At 39.4% G+C, this 13,200-nt stretch overlaps 1 protein-coding gene across 4 annotated transcripts in view; it reads left to right on the top strand.

Moving 5' to 3' along the window:
- WWOX (WW domain containing oxidoreductase) overlaps nucleotides 1-13,200 on the top strand; it is a 768,476-nt gene that overhangs the window by 261,112 nt on the left and 494,164 nt on the right. The window contains exon 9 of one of the 4 annotated variants that reach the window (XM_075009263.1): nucleotides 4,632-4,678. The exons of the other annotated variants lie outside the window; for them this stretch is intronic. Coding sequence (XP_074865364.1) covers nucleotides 4,632-4,649 — 18 coding nt within the window. The 3' untranslated portion in view covers nucleotides 4,650-4,678. Of the gene's footprint in view, nucleotides 1-4,631; nucleotides 4,679-13,200 lie in introns of those variants that run through there. 4 annotated transcript variants of the gene reach the window in all.

Here is a 13,200-nt window from a genome sequence, read left to right on the forward strand (position 1 = left end):
CAAACTCCTGCTATCCCTTACAAAAGGAGTATTTCTCCTGGAAGGTGCTGAATTGAGATAATGAACCAACAAATATTTTGTTTAGGCAGTGACTGGCTAAATTAGATCCAAAAATTGCCTTTTGTATGTAAGAAAAACAAAACGTTATTCTTTCCCATCCAGCAAGCACCTAGGATGTTATGAAAGCTTCTAGGAGGGGGTTTACTGTGTGTTCCTTTATTATTATTGTCAATTTTTTTTGTTTTTTTTTTTAAAAAACAAGTCAGTACTCAGCTGGCTTCCCAATGCAGTACTGCTAGGGACCTCCGCCCCACATCTGGGGTTCTGCCCAGCTGAATCCCCACCACGGGGCTACTGGGGACCCCTCACTACTCCCATCTGGGGCTCCTGTGCCTGGGGCTGCTGGCGGAGATCCATGCCTTAGCCAGCTCCCCATTACGAGGCCGCCAGAGTCCCCACGCCTCTTGGCTGGAGTTCCCATGACTGGGGCTGCTGAAGTACTGGTACTCTTTTACGGCACATACTGGCACCAAAAAAGAACTGATTACTGTTATTTGTATTGAAGTAGCATCTACAGCCCCCAACCCTATTGTGGCTTGGCACCATACAATCATGTAATGAAGAAATAGTCCAAGCCCAAAAGAGCTTAATATTAGTGATGAAAATGTGTAGTTAACTATCTGGATTAGCAACTGGAAAAATCATTGAATATATCTGTTGAAATGTGACTATTCTGCTTTTGCAAATAAAAAAAAAAGTTTTCTCTTTACTCTCTGCGTAATCCCATAGATAAGAACACAAGAATGGCCATACTTGTTCAGACCAAAGGTCCATCCATCCCAGTATCCTGCCTGCTGAGAGTTGCCAATGACAGGTGCCCAGAGGGGGTGAACCAAACAAGTAATGTACAAGCAATCTCTCTCCTGCCATCCATCTCCAGCCTCTGACAAACGGGAAGTTAGGGACACTCTTACCCACCCTGGATAATAGCTATTATGGACCTAATCTCCATTAATTTATCTGGCTCTTTTTAAAACCTTGTTATAGTCCTACCCTTCACAACATCCTCTGCCAAGGAGTTCCACAGGTTAACTGTGTGCTGTGTGAAAAAGTACTTCCTTTTGTTTTAAATCTGCTACCCGTTAATTTCATTTGGTATCCCCTAATTCTTATATTATGTGAACAAGTAAATAACTTTTCGTTATTCACTTTCTCTATACCAGTTATGATTTTGTATACCTCTATCATATCCCTGCTTAGTCTCCTCTTTTCTAAGGTGAAAAGTCCTGATCTCTTTAATCTCTCTTCATATGGGACCCCTTTCAAACCGCTAATCATTTTAGTTGCCCTTTTCTGAACCTTTTCTAATGCCAAGATGTCTCTTTTGAGATGAGAAGATCATGTCTCTACACAGTACTCAAGATGTGGGCATACCATGATTTTATATAAGAGCAATAAGATATTCTCAGTCTTATTCTCTATCCCTTTTTTAATGATTCCTAACATCCTGATTGCTTTTTTGACTGCTGCTGCACACTGTGTGGATGTCCACAATGACTCCAAGATCTCTTTCCTGATTAGTTGTAGCTAAATTAGCCCCCATCATATTGTATGTGTAGTTGGGGTTCTTTTTTCTAATGTGCATTGATTTACATTTACCCACATAAAATTTCATGTGCCATTTTGTTGCCCAATCACTCAGTTTTGTAAGATCTTTTTGAAGTTCTTCACGGTATGCTTTGGTCTTAACTATCTTAAGCAGTTTAGTGTCAACTGCAAACTTTGCCACCTTTACCCCTTTCTCCAGATCATTTATGAATAAGTTGAATAGGATTGGTCCTAGGACTGACCCTCAAGGAACACTACTAGTTACCTCTCTTCATTCTGAAAATTTAACATTTATTCCTGCTCTGTTTCCTGTCTTTTAACCAGCTTTCAATCCATGAAAGGGCCCTCCTTCTTATCCCATGACAACTTAATTTATGTCAGAACCGTTAGTGAGAGAACTTGTTAAAGGTTTTCTGGAAATCTAAGTGTACTATACCTACTGGATGCACCTTGTCCACGTGTTTGTTGACCCAATCAAAGAACTCTAGTAAGACACGATTTCCTTTTACAAAAACCATGTTGACTTTTGCCCAACAAATTACGTTGTTCTATGTGTCTGACCAATTTTATTTTTTACTAGTTTTTCAACTAATTTGCCTGGTACTGATGTTAGCTTGACTGGTCTGTAATTACCAGGATTGCCTCTAGGGCCCTTTTTAAATATTGGCGTTATGTGAGATAATTTGCAGTTGTTGAGTACAGAAGCTGATTTAAAAGATAGGTTACAAACCACAGTTAAATGTTCCACAGTTTCACATTTGAATTCTTCCAGAACTGTTGGGCGAATGACATGTGATCCTGGTGACTTGTTACTGTTAAGTTTATCAGTTAGTTCCAAAACCTCCTCTAATGACACCTCAGTCTTGGACAATTCCTCAGATTTGTCACTGACAAAGGATGGCTCAGGTTTGGGAGTCTCCCTAACATCCTCAGCCATGAAAACTGAAGCAAAAAGAGTTCGCTGAGTTTCTCTGCAATGACTTTATTTTCTTTGAATGCGCCTTTTGTATCTCGATCATTCAGGAGCTCCAGGATAGTTGTGCTATCAACTCTAGCAGATTTTGCTTAGACTGAGCCCTCTGGATTCCTAATATTTGATAGCCCTCATTGATTCATTTTGTTGTCTTCAAAAAGAATGATTGAGTGACTCTTTTATAATGTTACCCTCAGAACTCTTGCAAACCTTCTGTAATGGACACTGAGGCAAACCAAGTACTGATGTAATGTTCCCAGCTCAATTAATTTCAAAGGTGCTGCACCTGCTCACATGAGCAATGAATTTGTGATAGGTGATGAATATTAACCAGGAATTTTGGACTTTCACATAATGATCCTATATCACTGTAATGTCTTGGCGAATTAGATTAAACCTGAAGGACACAGAGCTTGATCCATTTTTAATTCATGATGTGTGAAAGTTACACTTGAGACAGAATTGTAGGCTAATTGCTTCTGTAGCTGAAGACTTCAAGAAGTTCTAAACAGAAATATTTGTCTCTGAATGCTAAGTAGCTGCAAGATAGTAGGGTAGGGAGTAAGGTAGCAAAAATCTATGTAGAAAAGTGTTTTTTGTTTAACTGTTCAAAATATTGTCAGATTATGCCACTAGAGGATTTTGTCATATTGCAGAATTGGGGTAGTAGTTGAATAAATGTATCCATTGTACACAGTCTTGAATTACTCTATGATTATCTGGGGCACTCAAAAATATAAGAGCACTTAAAAGCAAAATCCAGGCATAGATATTCCATAGCACGTCTTACAATCTAAATATTGCTCTTAGACTAATCAAAGCAAGAGTAGTCACAGCAGTTGATGGACTATTTTTCAAATTGATTTCAAAAATGTATTTAAGGGGATGATCGTCTACTCTAGATTACCTATTGATTTTTAATATGAAAAGCTCATTATATAAGCAGTAACTGCATATAAAAACCTAGCAAACCTTTGCATAAATCCTTTAATTGAATTTCCAGAGCCTGTGGTTCTACTTTTTTTTTTAATTAAATCTATTTCTTTTTTTAAGTGTTACTGTGTAATTTGCATGCTGTGAAGTGGCCCTGTCCCAGATAAAGTGCCATTGATCCTTATTAAACCTCACCTCTGGGCTTGCTCAAAACTAACCGGAAAAATTAAAGTGTTCATGCTGCAATGCACTTATTGCTTGTGTGATAGGATTATGGAGAAAATAATAAAACTAATTTCCAAGAGAGAATTTATAATGTAAGATTTTATTTTTTTCAGTTTGATAATTAATAGCAAAATCATATCCTAAATATAAATCATATTCTAGCCTACAAACTGCAGTGGTAATTAGGAAAGATAATATATACTTGATGTAAAACCATCATGTTGTCTAAGGGTAATCCTTTGGTATTTTAATTTTTTAATTTTAGGTTGAAATGAGGCTGGATTCAGTTAAACAGATTAGAGATTTGAACTGAAAAATCTATCTGCAATATTGTACGTTAGTAGTTATTTCCATTTTATTACTGCAGAATTTAAAAGATGAAAAAAGATATTCTGAAAACATTTTCTGCTAAGAATTTATGTATTAGAATTATCATGGGAAAGAAAAATATAAAAGATGCAATAGGTTTTTCTATTTTTTATAATATCTAACATTTGTTACTTTAAAAGCAATAAAATCCCCTAAAGAAATATTCATAATCAATAAGAGCACAAAATATGGAATGTATTAACAGAGTTATAAAAATGTTTGTAGAATGGCTTGAAATGAAAAACACAGCAAGTTATGTATGGTTTAAAGTGTAATCAATTTTGTAGTTGCATGAGGATATAAATGATAAACACAAGTAGTAGCATTTTTTGTAAAGGCTGTTGCAAAAATACAGTATTTATGACCCATTCCATTCTTTTTATAGCTCATTAATGTAGAAAACAAACAAAGTGTATCTGTCTTTTTAGACATCTTAAAATCCCCTTAAATGATATTTTTAAATGGAAATACTGAGCTCATTTTGTATGCTTCTTTTTACAAACATGGGCTATGTCTACACTAGCACTCTATGTCAAAGTAGCCAGGACATCGAAGTCAGGACATCGAAATAGGCTACTTCAACGCATATCGTCTACACGTCCTCCAGGGCTGGTGCCATCGACGTTCAACGTTGAAGTAGCAATGGACAGCGTCGAAAGGAGCCACCCCGGAAGGAAATCCGGAGCATCCACACGCACAAGTGCTCCCTTGTTGAAATAAGGGACCAGCAAAGCCCCAAGCCGCTCCCTTAAAGGGCCCCTCTCAAGCTCACTCAGCCTGCACAGCATGAGATCCACAGAGCCGACGACCGGTTGCAGACCCTGTGCATGCAGAATGGACCCCCCAGCAGCAGCAGCCAAAAGCCCTGGGCTAAGGGCTGCTGCACGCGGTGACCATAGAGACCCTCAGGGGCTGGACAGAGCGTCTCTCAACCCCTCAGCTGATGGCCGCCATGGAGGACCCCCCCTATTTCGAAGTAGCGGGATGCGGATCGTCTACACACGCCCTACTTCGACGTTGAACATTGGAATAGGGCACTATTCCCATCTTCGGATGGGAATAACGATTTTGACATCTCACCACCTAACATCGATTTCAACGTTGAAATAGCACACGGTGCGTGTAGACGCGACACGTTCTATTTTGACGTTATGCCAGCTACTTCGAAGTAGCCAGCTAGAGTAGATGCACCCATGCTGTATTGAAAGGGAATCAAACTGGATTTCCAGTAGGAGCCAAGATCGCACAAGTTATGACCAGAAGCATTCCAAATCTGTAGGGGAAAAAAATTGTGGAGATGCTTTCAGCAAATAGAGCTGCCAAATACCACACTTTTAAAAGGTGGTAAATTGCCTGCAAAATCCAGTAATATGTTTGGTTGAACTAGATTAGTCAATTGCACAAAACTCAATCCTCAACTAAAGTACTTTTTTCAAAGCTCCCTATATAAGGGTAATTAGTTTAGCTGGGTTTCCTGTTTGCTCTGTTTACACTGAAAGACTTTGACTTCTACTTCACTAACAACAGATCTTAGTGAATCTGAATTTTTTAGCATTTGATTTCACTGGTTAATCTTGTGCATTTGCTTTAAATCTCCTACAGAAGCTTTATATAAACATCTTCCATTTAAAAACAATCACTTCTGCCTGAAAAAGTTTTGCCTGCTCTTGTTATGTGCAACACCCAACATGATTTTAACTAAAGTGGAAGAAAGAAAAAAAATCTTATTTTTGTCTTTTTTTCCTTATGTTGTGTGTAGGCATTTTCAGCTGCAACGTCAGTCACTCCTGATCCTGCAGTCAGCTGCCTGAGGGAATACCTTCCTAACTGATCCCTATGGGCACAGGGAGTTTTCCCTCTTCTTTGTCTGAGTCTCTCATAAAGCTACAAAGAAGAGAGAAAAGGTTTAAAAAAACCAAAAAACTGTTATTGGCCACATTGCACTGCCTACATCAGTGCATAAAGATCTGTCCATGCATGGATCTCCACCATTGCACATTGAGCTGTATGTTTGGGAAATATTTAAGTCCATCTCCCAGGATCCTGTGTAGACCTCACCGTATAGTTTGAGGTTTGTGCTTGAGGACAGGATGAGTTGTGGGGAGAGAGAGAGGAAAAAAAAGATGGAGCAGGGACGGATTAGTTAGGTCTGGAAACGGAAGTATGCTGCTCCTCCTTCAGCCTCTTGGAAGTTCCCTGGAAAAGCGAATGCAGCCCTAGTATTATTATTATCATCTCCCTCCAGGATCCCTGAAAGTAGCTACACCAGTGGACGTTGCTTGTGCCACCAGCTTCCAGGGAACTGTATGTCCAGGGAGAAGAATGTACTGGGAGGTGGGTCATAGCAGAAGTTTGGTACCTGACTCAAGGAGCTTATAGAGTACTATAATCACTACTTTATTTTCTGCCATTGCAACCAAAATGAGCTAAGTGCAGTAGAAAGGAGGGCATGATCTCTACCCAATGAGTTTATAGTACAAAAAAGTGTATTAATCAATAGCAGAGGAAAGTGTTACGAGAAATATGGCAAAGGTGGTGATTGGCTATGTCTTGGCATATTTTTGGTAATACTTTTTGCCCAGTAGCTTGTTTCCAAGCAGCCTCTACACCTTGATATGTTTAGTTAACTAATATAGTACTCCCAGCCACAAACATGAAAACAACCATGAGAGTGGCCTAAGAAGCATGATATTAAACAATGTATGTTGGATGTTTTTTCTTCTTCCTTTTGGTTACAAAGCCTTTCGTGTGCACTATGGTCATATGTTCAAGATGGTCTCTTGCAGCCCTGAGAGCTAGACACTAACTAACTAAATACAATCCAGATTATTTTGATTTTGGGCAGGTCTACACCAAAGGGGAAGGTTGGTTACATTAATTATTCAGCTGAAGTTGACGCACCTTAATTTAGGTTTCAGTGCAGTCTCCACTGTAGAACGTCAATAGCAGTATTCATTGCTGTTGACTTCCCTTACTCGTAATGAGGGTAGGAGTACTGGTGCCAAGGTGGACACTCTGTGAGGTCAGTGTAGCACATCCCTACCAGGCATGCTAAATTGAACTCTGTGGGCTTGTCTACACTACCACCTTTCTTCGAAGGAAGGATGGTAATTAGGGTGTTGGGAGTTTACTAATAAAGTGCTGCCATGCATAGCCAGCACTTCATTTAGCAAATTTGCACCCCCCTCCACGGCAACTCCGAAGTTTTAAACTCCGAAGTACCAGCACATGTCTAGCTGCGGCGCACCTGCTGGTACTTCAAAGTGCCGGGGACAACTTCGAAGTCCCCTTACTCCTCAAAGTGTTGGTTACTGGACTTCTGTTGCAGCTCAGGAATGGGGCAGAATGGAAGGAAAACACAGAGGTGACTAGGAGATGTGGACAGACTGTGGAGCCTCGCATGGTTGGCAGAAGGGGTTGATCTGGCATAGAAATTCTTCCCCACTCTTGTTTAAAATGAGACCCTCTCTCCCCGTGGGACACATGGAATCTTAAGGCCCTGAATCTTTTAATACTGATCACTTTATCTATGGTACTGAACTCTTGTGACTATTAGTAGAAATTGAGAGTGCTAGAACGTCTAGCACATGAGACCGCTTAGTTGAATAATTGAATGACTCTTAACAAATAGGACAAAGCAGCAGAAATGTACCACTTTAAAGACTAACAGAATGATTTATTTTGTATGAGCTTTCATAGGACAGATCCACTTCATCAGATCAATTTCATTTTCAATACAGACTGCCATTTATAAGTACAGAGGTCCCAAAAAAATTGCAATTAAAAACTGAGAAATAAGATTGAAGGAAGGGGGTGAGAGGTGGGGGGATGTTAATTGTCCTGTCTGAGATAATTATGAGCATCAAAGGAAGGGAAGCAGTCCTTGTAATGCGTGAGGTAGTTGAAGTCTCTGTTCATACCCCATATTTCTTAAGAAATATGGTAACACAGGTGTTTCCACTGCTATTTGCTTAAATAGTTGGATTCTCATGACGAAGCGATCAAGCTCTTGAAAATTTTCTGCAAATGGCTCTGAGCCCTTTACGTTTAAAAAGCTAATTTTTGAATGACCTTCCTGGTATCATAAAATAGTATTGCAGTATGCACCTGATCTGCAATCTGTACTCATTCAAACAGTCCTTATTAACAAAGGTTGTCCCATTGACTACTCATGTAAGTAAACCATATGTAAGGGTGAACCACCCTTTCAACAGCAATAGACTAGGTGATGGAAATAGATGACTGGTAAATTTCCAAAGAAATGAATAAGAAATCCCCTACATGTTCCCCCCCCCCGCCTCCCCACCCCTTGGGAACTAGAGGAGAAATAAATAATGAAACCAAAGTATTCTAAGTTTTCACATGATGCTGTAAAGTGTGTATGAGGGTGACTTGTCTATCATTTCGGTCACATTTTCTTTGTATGCAGTCCAGGGCTTTTCTGGAGGATTACTACTTTGAACTGATATTACAAATAGGATATTAAAATTATGTGAACTCAGGATATTGATCTTTGAAATGTACTTCTGTTTTATTTAAAGCAAATTACATGTGATCCAAAGCAATACCTTAAGAAGGGATATTTTAAGATACATAATACATCAGTGGATTTGCTGTAGTTTCCTAATGGTCTCTAGTAGAGGAAGCAAGTGACACTGATCAGTGAAAGTGGACAGTAAGATTTATAATGTATTTGTGCTAGCTGATTGCCAACAGAACCGGCCTTTCCCAGCGGTGCTGTACGCATACTTGGAAAATCAATAGGGATTAACCTATAACCTCCCTCACATACTTATACTGTGGTCTGCATTGCTTACCAATATTTCATCTGTTTCACTTAAATGCTGTTACTTACTCAATAATGTGTGGCTGTTCTTTCAAGCTGCTAATTAATTTTTAAAATGCAGTATCTCTTGAAATGGAGCTAGAACACACCTTAGCATCAGGATGGGTGGAGAATTCTTGGTTTATTTAGTAAATTCAATTTAATTAAAAATCCTACTTGGAAGAAGTAAAATATACATTCATTGAAAAAAGAGATGCACTGACTCAAGCACAGAGACCTTTTCATGGCAATTGCCAACCATGCAAAGTTGCCAGTTTCACCTGGTTTCTTACTGTAGGATGCAACCTAATGTTGCAGTTTACTCTGTACGTGCATGCCTGTGTGTGTGAATGCTTATTTTATTTCAATAATAGCCATTGTTTTAGAGAAATGTTTTTATTGGACAGTAAACAAACCTTTTGTGCAACAAGGGTCCAATCCTGCTTCCGAAGAGGATAATGAGAGTTTTGCCAGTGACACCCATAAAGGCAGGTTTCCAATGCTGTATTTTTACAGATTGTCTAAGCACTAGTCTTACAAATGCTCTCACATATGCTTAACTTCATGGAGCTGGATAAATCCCATATATTTCAAATGTGTTTGCTATTTTGAGGCCTAAAACATTTTTCTTTCAACATTCAAATAAGAATGCACATTTTTTTCTGAAAATTATATGCCTACTGTCATCACAAATAACACATAGGTTTCTACAACTACAAGTTAATGAAAAATAAAATGTTTTCTCATTATTTAATTTGAATTTTTGCTAATAGTTTGCTTACATTTTGTTCAGTTGTTTCCTCTGTATAGTCAATTTCTTTCTTGGGCTACGTCTACACTACAGTGATCTTTTGAAAGAAGTCGTTCTGGAAGATCTCTTCTGAAAGAACTTCTTTTGAAAGAGTGCATCCACATACGCAAAACAGATCAGAAGAGTGATATGCTCTTTCAAAAGAGAACATCTACACAACCTCTGCTCTTTCAAAAGAATGGGCCAGGTATCGAAAAAACAAGTGCTAGATGGCTCTTTTGGGAAAAAAAGGGCCCGTGTTGCATCTACACACGTTTTCGTTCTAAAGAAGCTTTTAAAATAAGGCACTCTTCCTGAAACAGGAGTGGAAGAGCACTTTTGAAAGGAGCATCATGTCCTTTCAGTTTAATTTTGAAAGAACACTTTTCGTGTGTAGATACTTCACCGGATATGTCTAAAGAGCCCCTTCTTTTGAAATATATTTCAAAAGAACTTGTTAGCGTAGGCTTGGCCTTGCTGAAAAGTCCATTATTAACATCAAGAAGGGATTAGAAAATAATTGTTAAAATGTATTTTAGAGAGAGAAAGAGAACACAGGACATATTACTAAAAATTTTGGAAGCTGGATTTTTTTGAACATACCAGTCTATTTAAAAGGGAAAAGTGAGTTTCCCTTAAATGAAAATTTTAAAACAACAGTCCCTTAAGTAGAATAAATTTCTTGTATTTCCATTTTAAGCATATCACATATTTTGCTAAGATCCAAACACGTGGCCCCAGCAAAATTATTTTTAATGTGACAGTCTTTCTTCCTATAGGAACACTTTTAAAATTCACAGTTTATTATGGAAATATACCTATTCCCCAGAGTTTACTTACAGTTTGCTATTGATCTGATATCTGGTATTTGAATTGGTTGATATACTCAGTAACTTGTTTAAGGTACCCTACCTGTACTATTAGTTTTAATAATGTATTCATAAACTGATTAATCGTTACAGTACAAGTTATTAGCTGTATTTATATCTCTGTACTATCTACAATTGACTCTTACTCTAATAATCACACATAGTTAAACAGAAGTTCAATTTGAAATTACGATATAACTGATAATTGCAGTTCTTGAAATAGTGTGTTTACAGGGAAGGCAAACAAATGTATTGGCTTTTGGAGAAAGTTTTATAATATGGTTAGTGAACATTAATGTGGTAATTTAATTAGCAAAACATGAGTTGCAAATGCAGGTGTAGATTTTTACTCAGTGCACATGTGCCGCTTCACCTATATTAATAAGCTCATGTTGCACTGTGGGAGGTGGAAGACGAAATTAAAAGAGGAGCAGAGGAAAGAGAGCAGAGCTGTGCCTACACTGGCACAAAACTTCTAAATGGTCATGCAAATGGCCAAATCAAAGATCATTAATGAGGCGCTGAAATGCATATTCAGTGCCTCATTAACATGCTGCCAGCCGTGGCTCTTCAAAATTGCTGCGTTTCACTCCCCCGTGGCTCGTCCAGATGGGGGTCCTTTTTGATAGGACCCCACCAACTTCAAAATCCCCTTATTCCTATCAGCTCACAGGAAAAAGGGGATTTCGAAGTTGGCGGCCATTTGGACGAGACACGTGGGAGAGAAATGCAGCAATTTTGAAGAGCCACAGCCGGCAGCATGTTAATGATGCGTGGAATATGCATTTCAATGCCTCGTTAGTAATCTTTGATTGGTCATTTGCATGGCCATTTTGAAGTTTTGTGCCAGTGTAGACGTGGCCCAGGTGGAAGATCTAAAGAGCATGATTGGTATCAAGAAAGGGGAGCCCTGGAGGCCCTTCTATGTGAACACCGACAAACCTGGGTTGCTGGCACTAGGGATAGAACCTGCAAGCTTAGGGTCTAAAGCTCTGTACTCTACCACACAAGCTAAAGGCCAGCTGGCTCTCAGCCAAGGCTGCAGAGCAGAGACTTCACTTATCCCAGATGAGGTCTCAGTGCCTCTGGGTGCTACATATGGGTTAAGATGAAGAGGTCACCGAATAATGAAGCTCCCCTGGGTGTCAGGTGCTGCCTGGTATGGGGCAGACAGTGATTGTGCAGGTTAAGGGGACCTTGCCAAGTGGCAGGAATGGCTGGGAAGCTATTGGTGCTGTTGTAGTGCCTGAAGAGTGCTGGGGGTCTGCAGTCAGAGGAGTGGGTCAGCTGAGTAGCTGCTGTCAGAACGCTGGGATGTGCCTGCATGTTGAGTGGGCTGAATGATAGCTGCTGAAGCACCTTGGAGAAGTTGGAGGCTGTGTATGTATAAGAGCTGGATGGGTGGGTGCCAGGCTGGGCTGGGGGGAGTTGCTAGGTGGATTTCTGATGGGGAGCAGAATGGGTGGGAGAGCTTGAGGCCAGTATGTACTCTTCACCATGCGTCCTCACCAACCGCTTCCACTGCTGTTTGTCACTCCTGCTTGGCAGTGGCTGTGATCCAGCAGGGTGAGTCTTCTGGGAGGGTACAGAAAGGCTGCCTGCCAGCCCTGTACAGCAGCAGCTCTTAGTGCCAGGAGGAGCAACATGAGGGAGTTCTTGTAGCCCTGATAGGTATTTGTTCTATAAATAAATATTTATCAAATGCTGCTGCCTCTTTTCCCGTCTGTTCCTGCAAAAGATTGGTCTGACTTATGTCCCCTCTAAAGAGAGCTTTAAATCTTTACCAGTGCCTGATGTGACAACATCATGCTTTTAAAATGTCTCAGTCTCCATCATAATAGTTGATCTATAGCTAGGGAAAACCCTTTTAAATTTAATACTTCAGACTATTCTGAGTAAAAGTGAAGGTTTTGATTTTCACAATACTTGAACAATATTTTATTATTTATTAGAACCAAAATGTGTTGATTGTGTTGTTGCACAGTGGAGAATCCCAGCCACTGGGATTTCCATAATAAAGGGCCTAACCATTTCCTACTGAAGGCAAAGGGAGTCTTTCCATTGACCTCAGTGGTAGTTGGATCATCCTCCAAAGGCTGAGCTATGATTAAATAAAGAAATAGTCTCCAAGGAGCTTGTGTACCTTAGTGGATGGAGACTACACACAGCCATGTACCCAGCTAGGCATCTCCTCTGTCTAGAAGACAGTTTTAAATATCTTTCACTTCGGATTGACCTCAAGTGTTTCAAGCAAATGGGAACACAGCATATACATATACTGCACCTTACCTCTGGCATATGCTTGCCAGAACTTTTAAACCCATTTAGTAAGCATGTTATGCAAATCACACATCTAACCCATTTCACTTTATTTTCTGCATAAACCATTAATGTGCATCAGACTCTTGCACTTTATAATGCAATAACTAGTGGAACTTTTTTCATATTTAGTTCAAAATCCATTTTGTTTCACCACATGCTTTTTCTGCTTCATAAATTCTACTTTAAAACATTCAACAACCTGCTAAATTAATATATACTGTGTTCTTTCTTTAATGGGTAGGGGAACTTGTCTCACAGCAGTGCATTTGTTCAGCTCTGTTTTGAA

Source organism: Carettochelys insculpta, chromosome 14, assembly GCF_033958435.1.
Source record: "Carettochelys insculpta isolate YL-2023 chromosome 14, ASM3395843v1, whole genome shotgun sequence".
Lineage (NCBI taxonomy): Eukaryota > Metazoa > Chordata > Testudines > Carettochelyidae > Carettochelys > Carettochelys insculpta.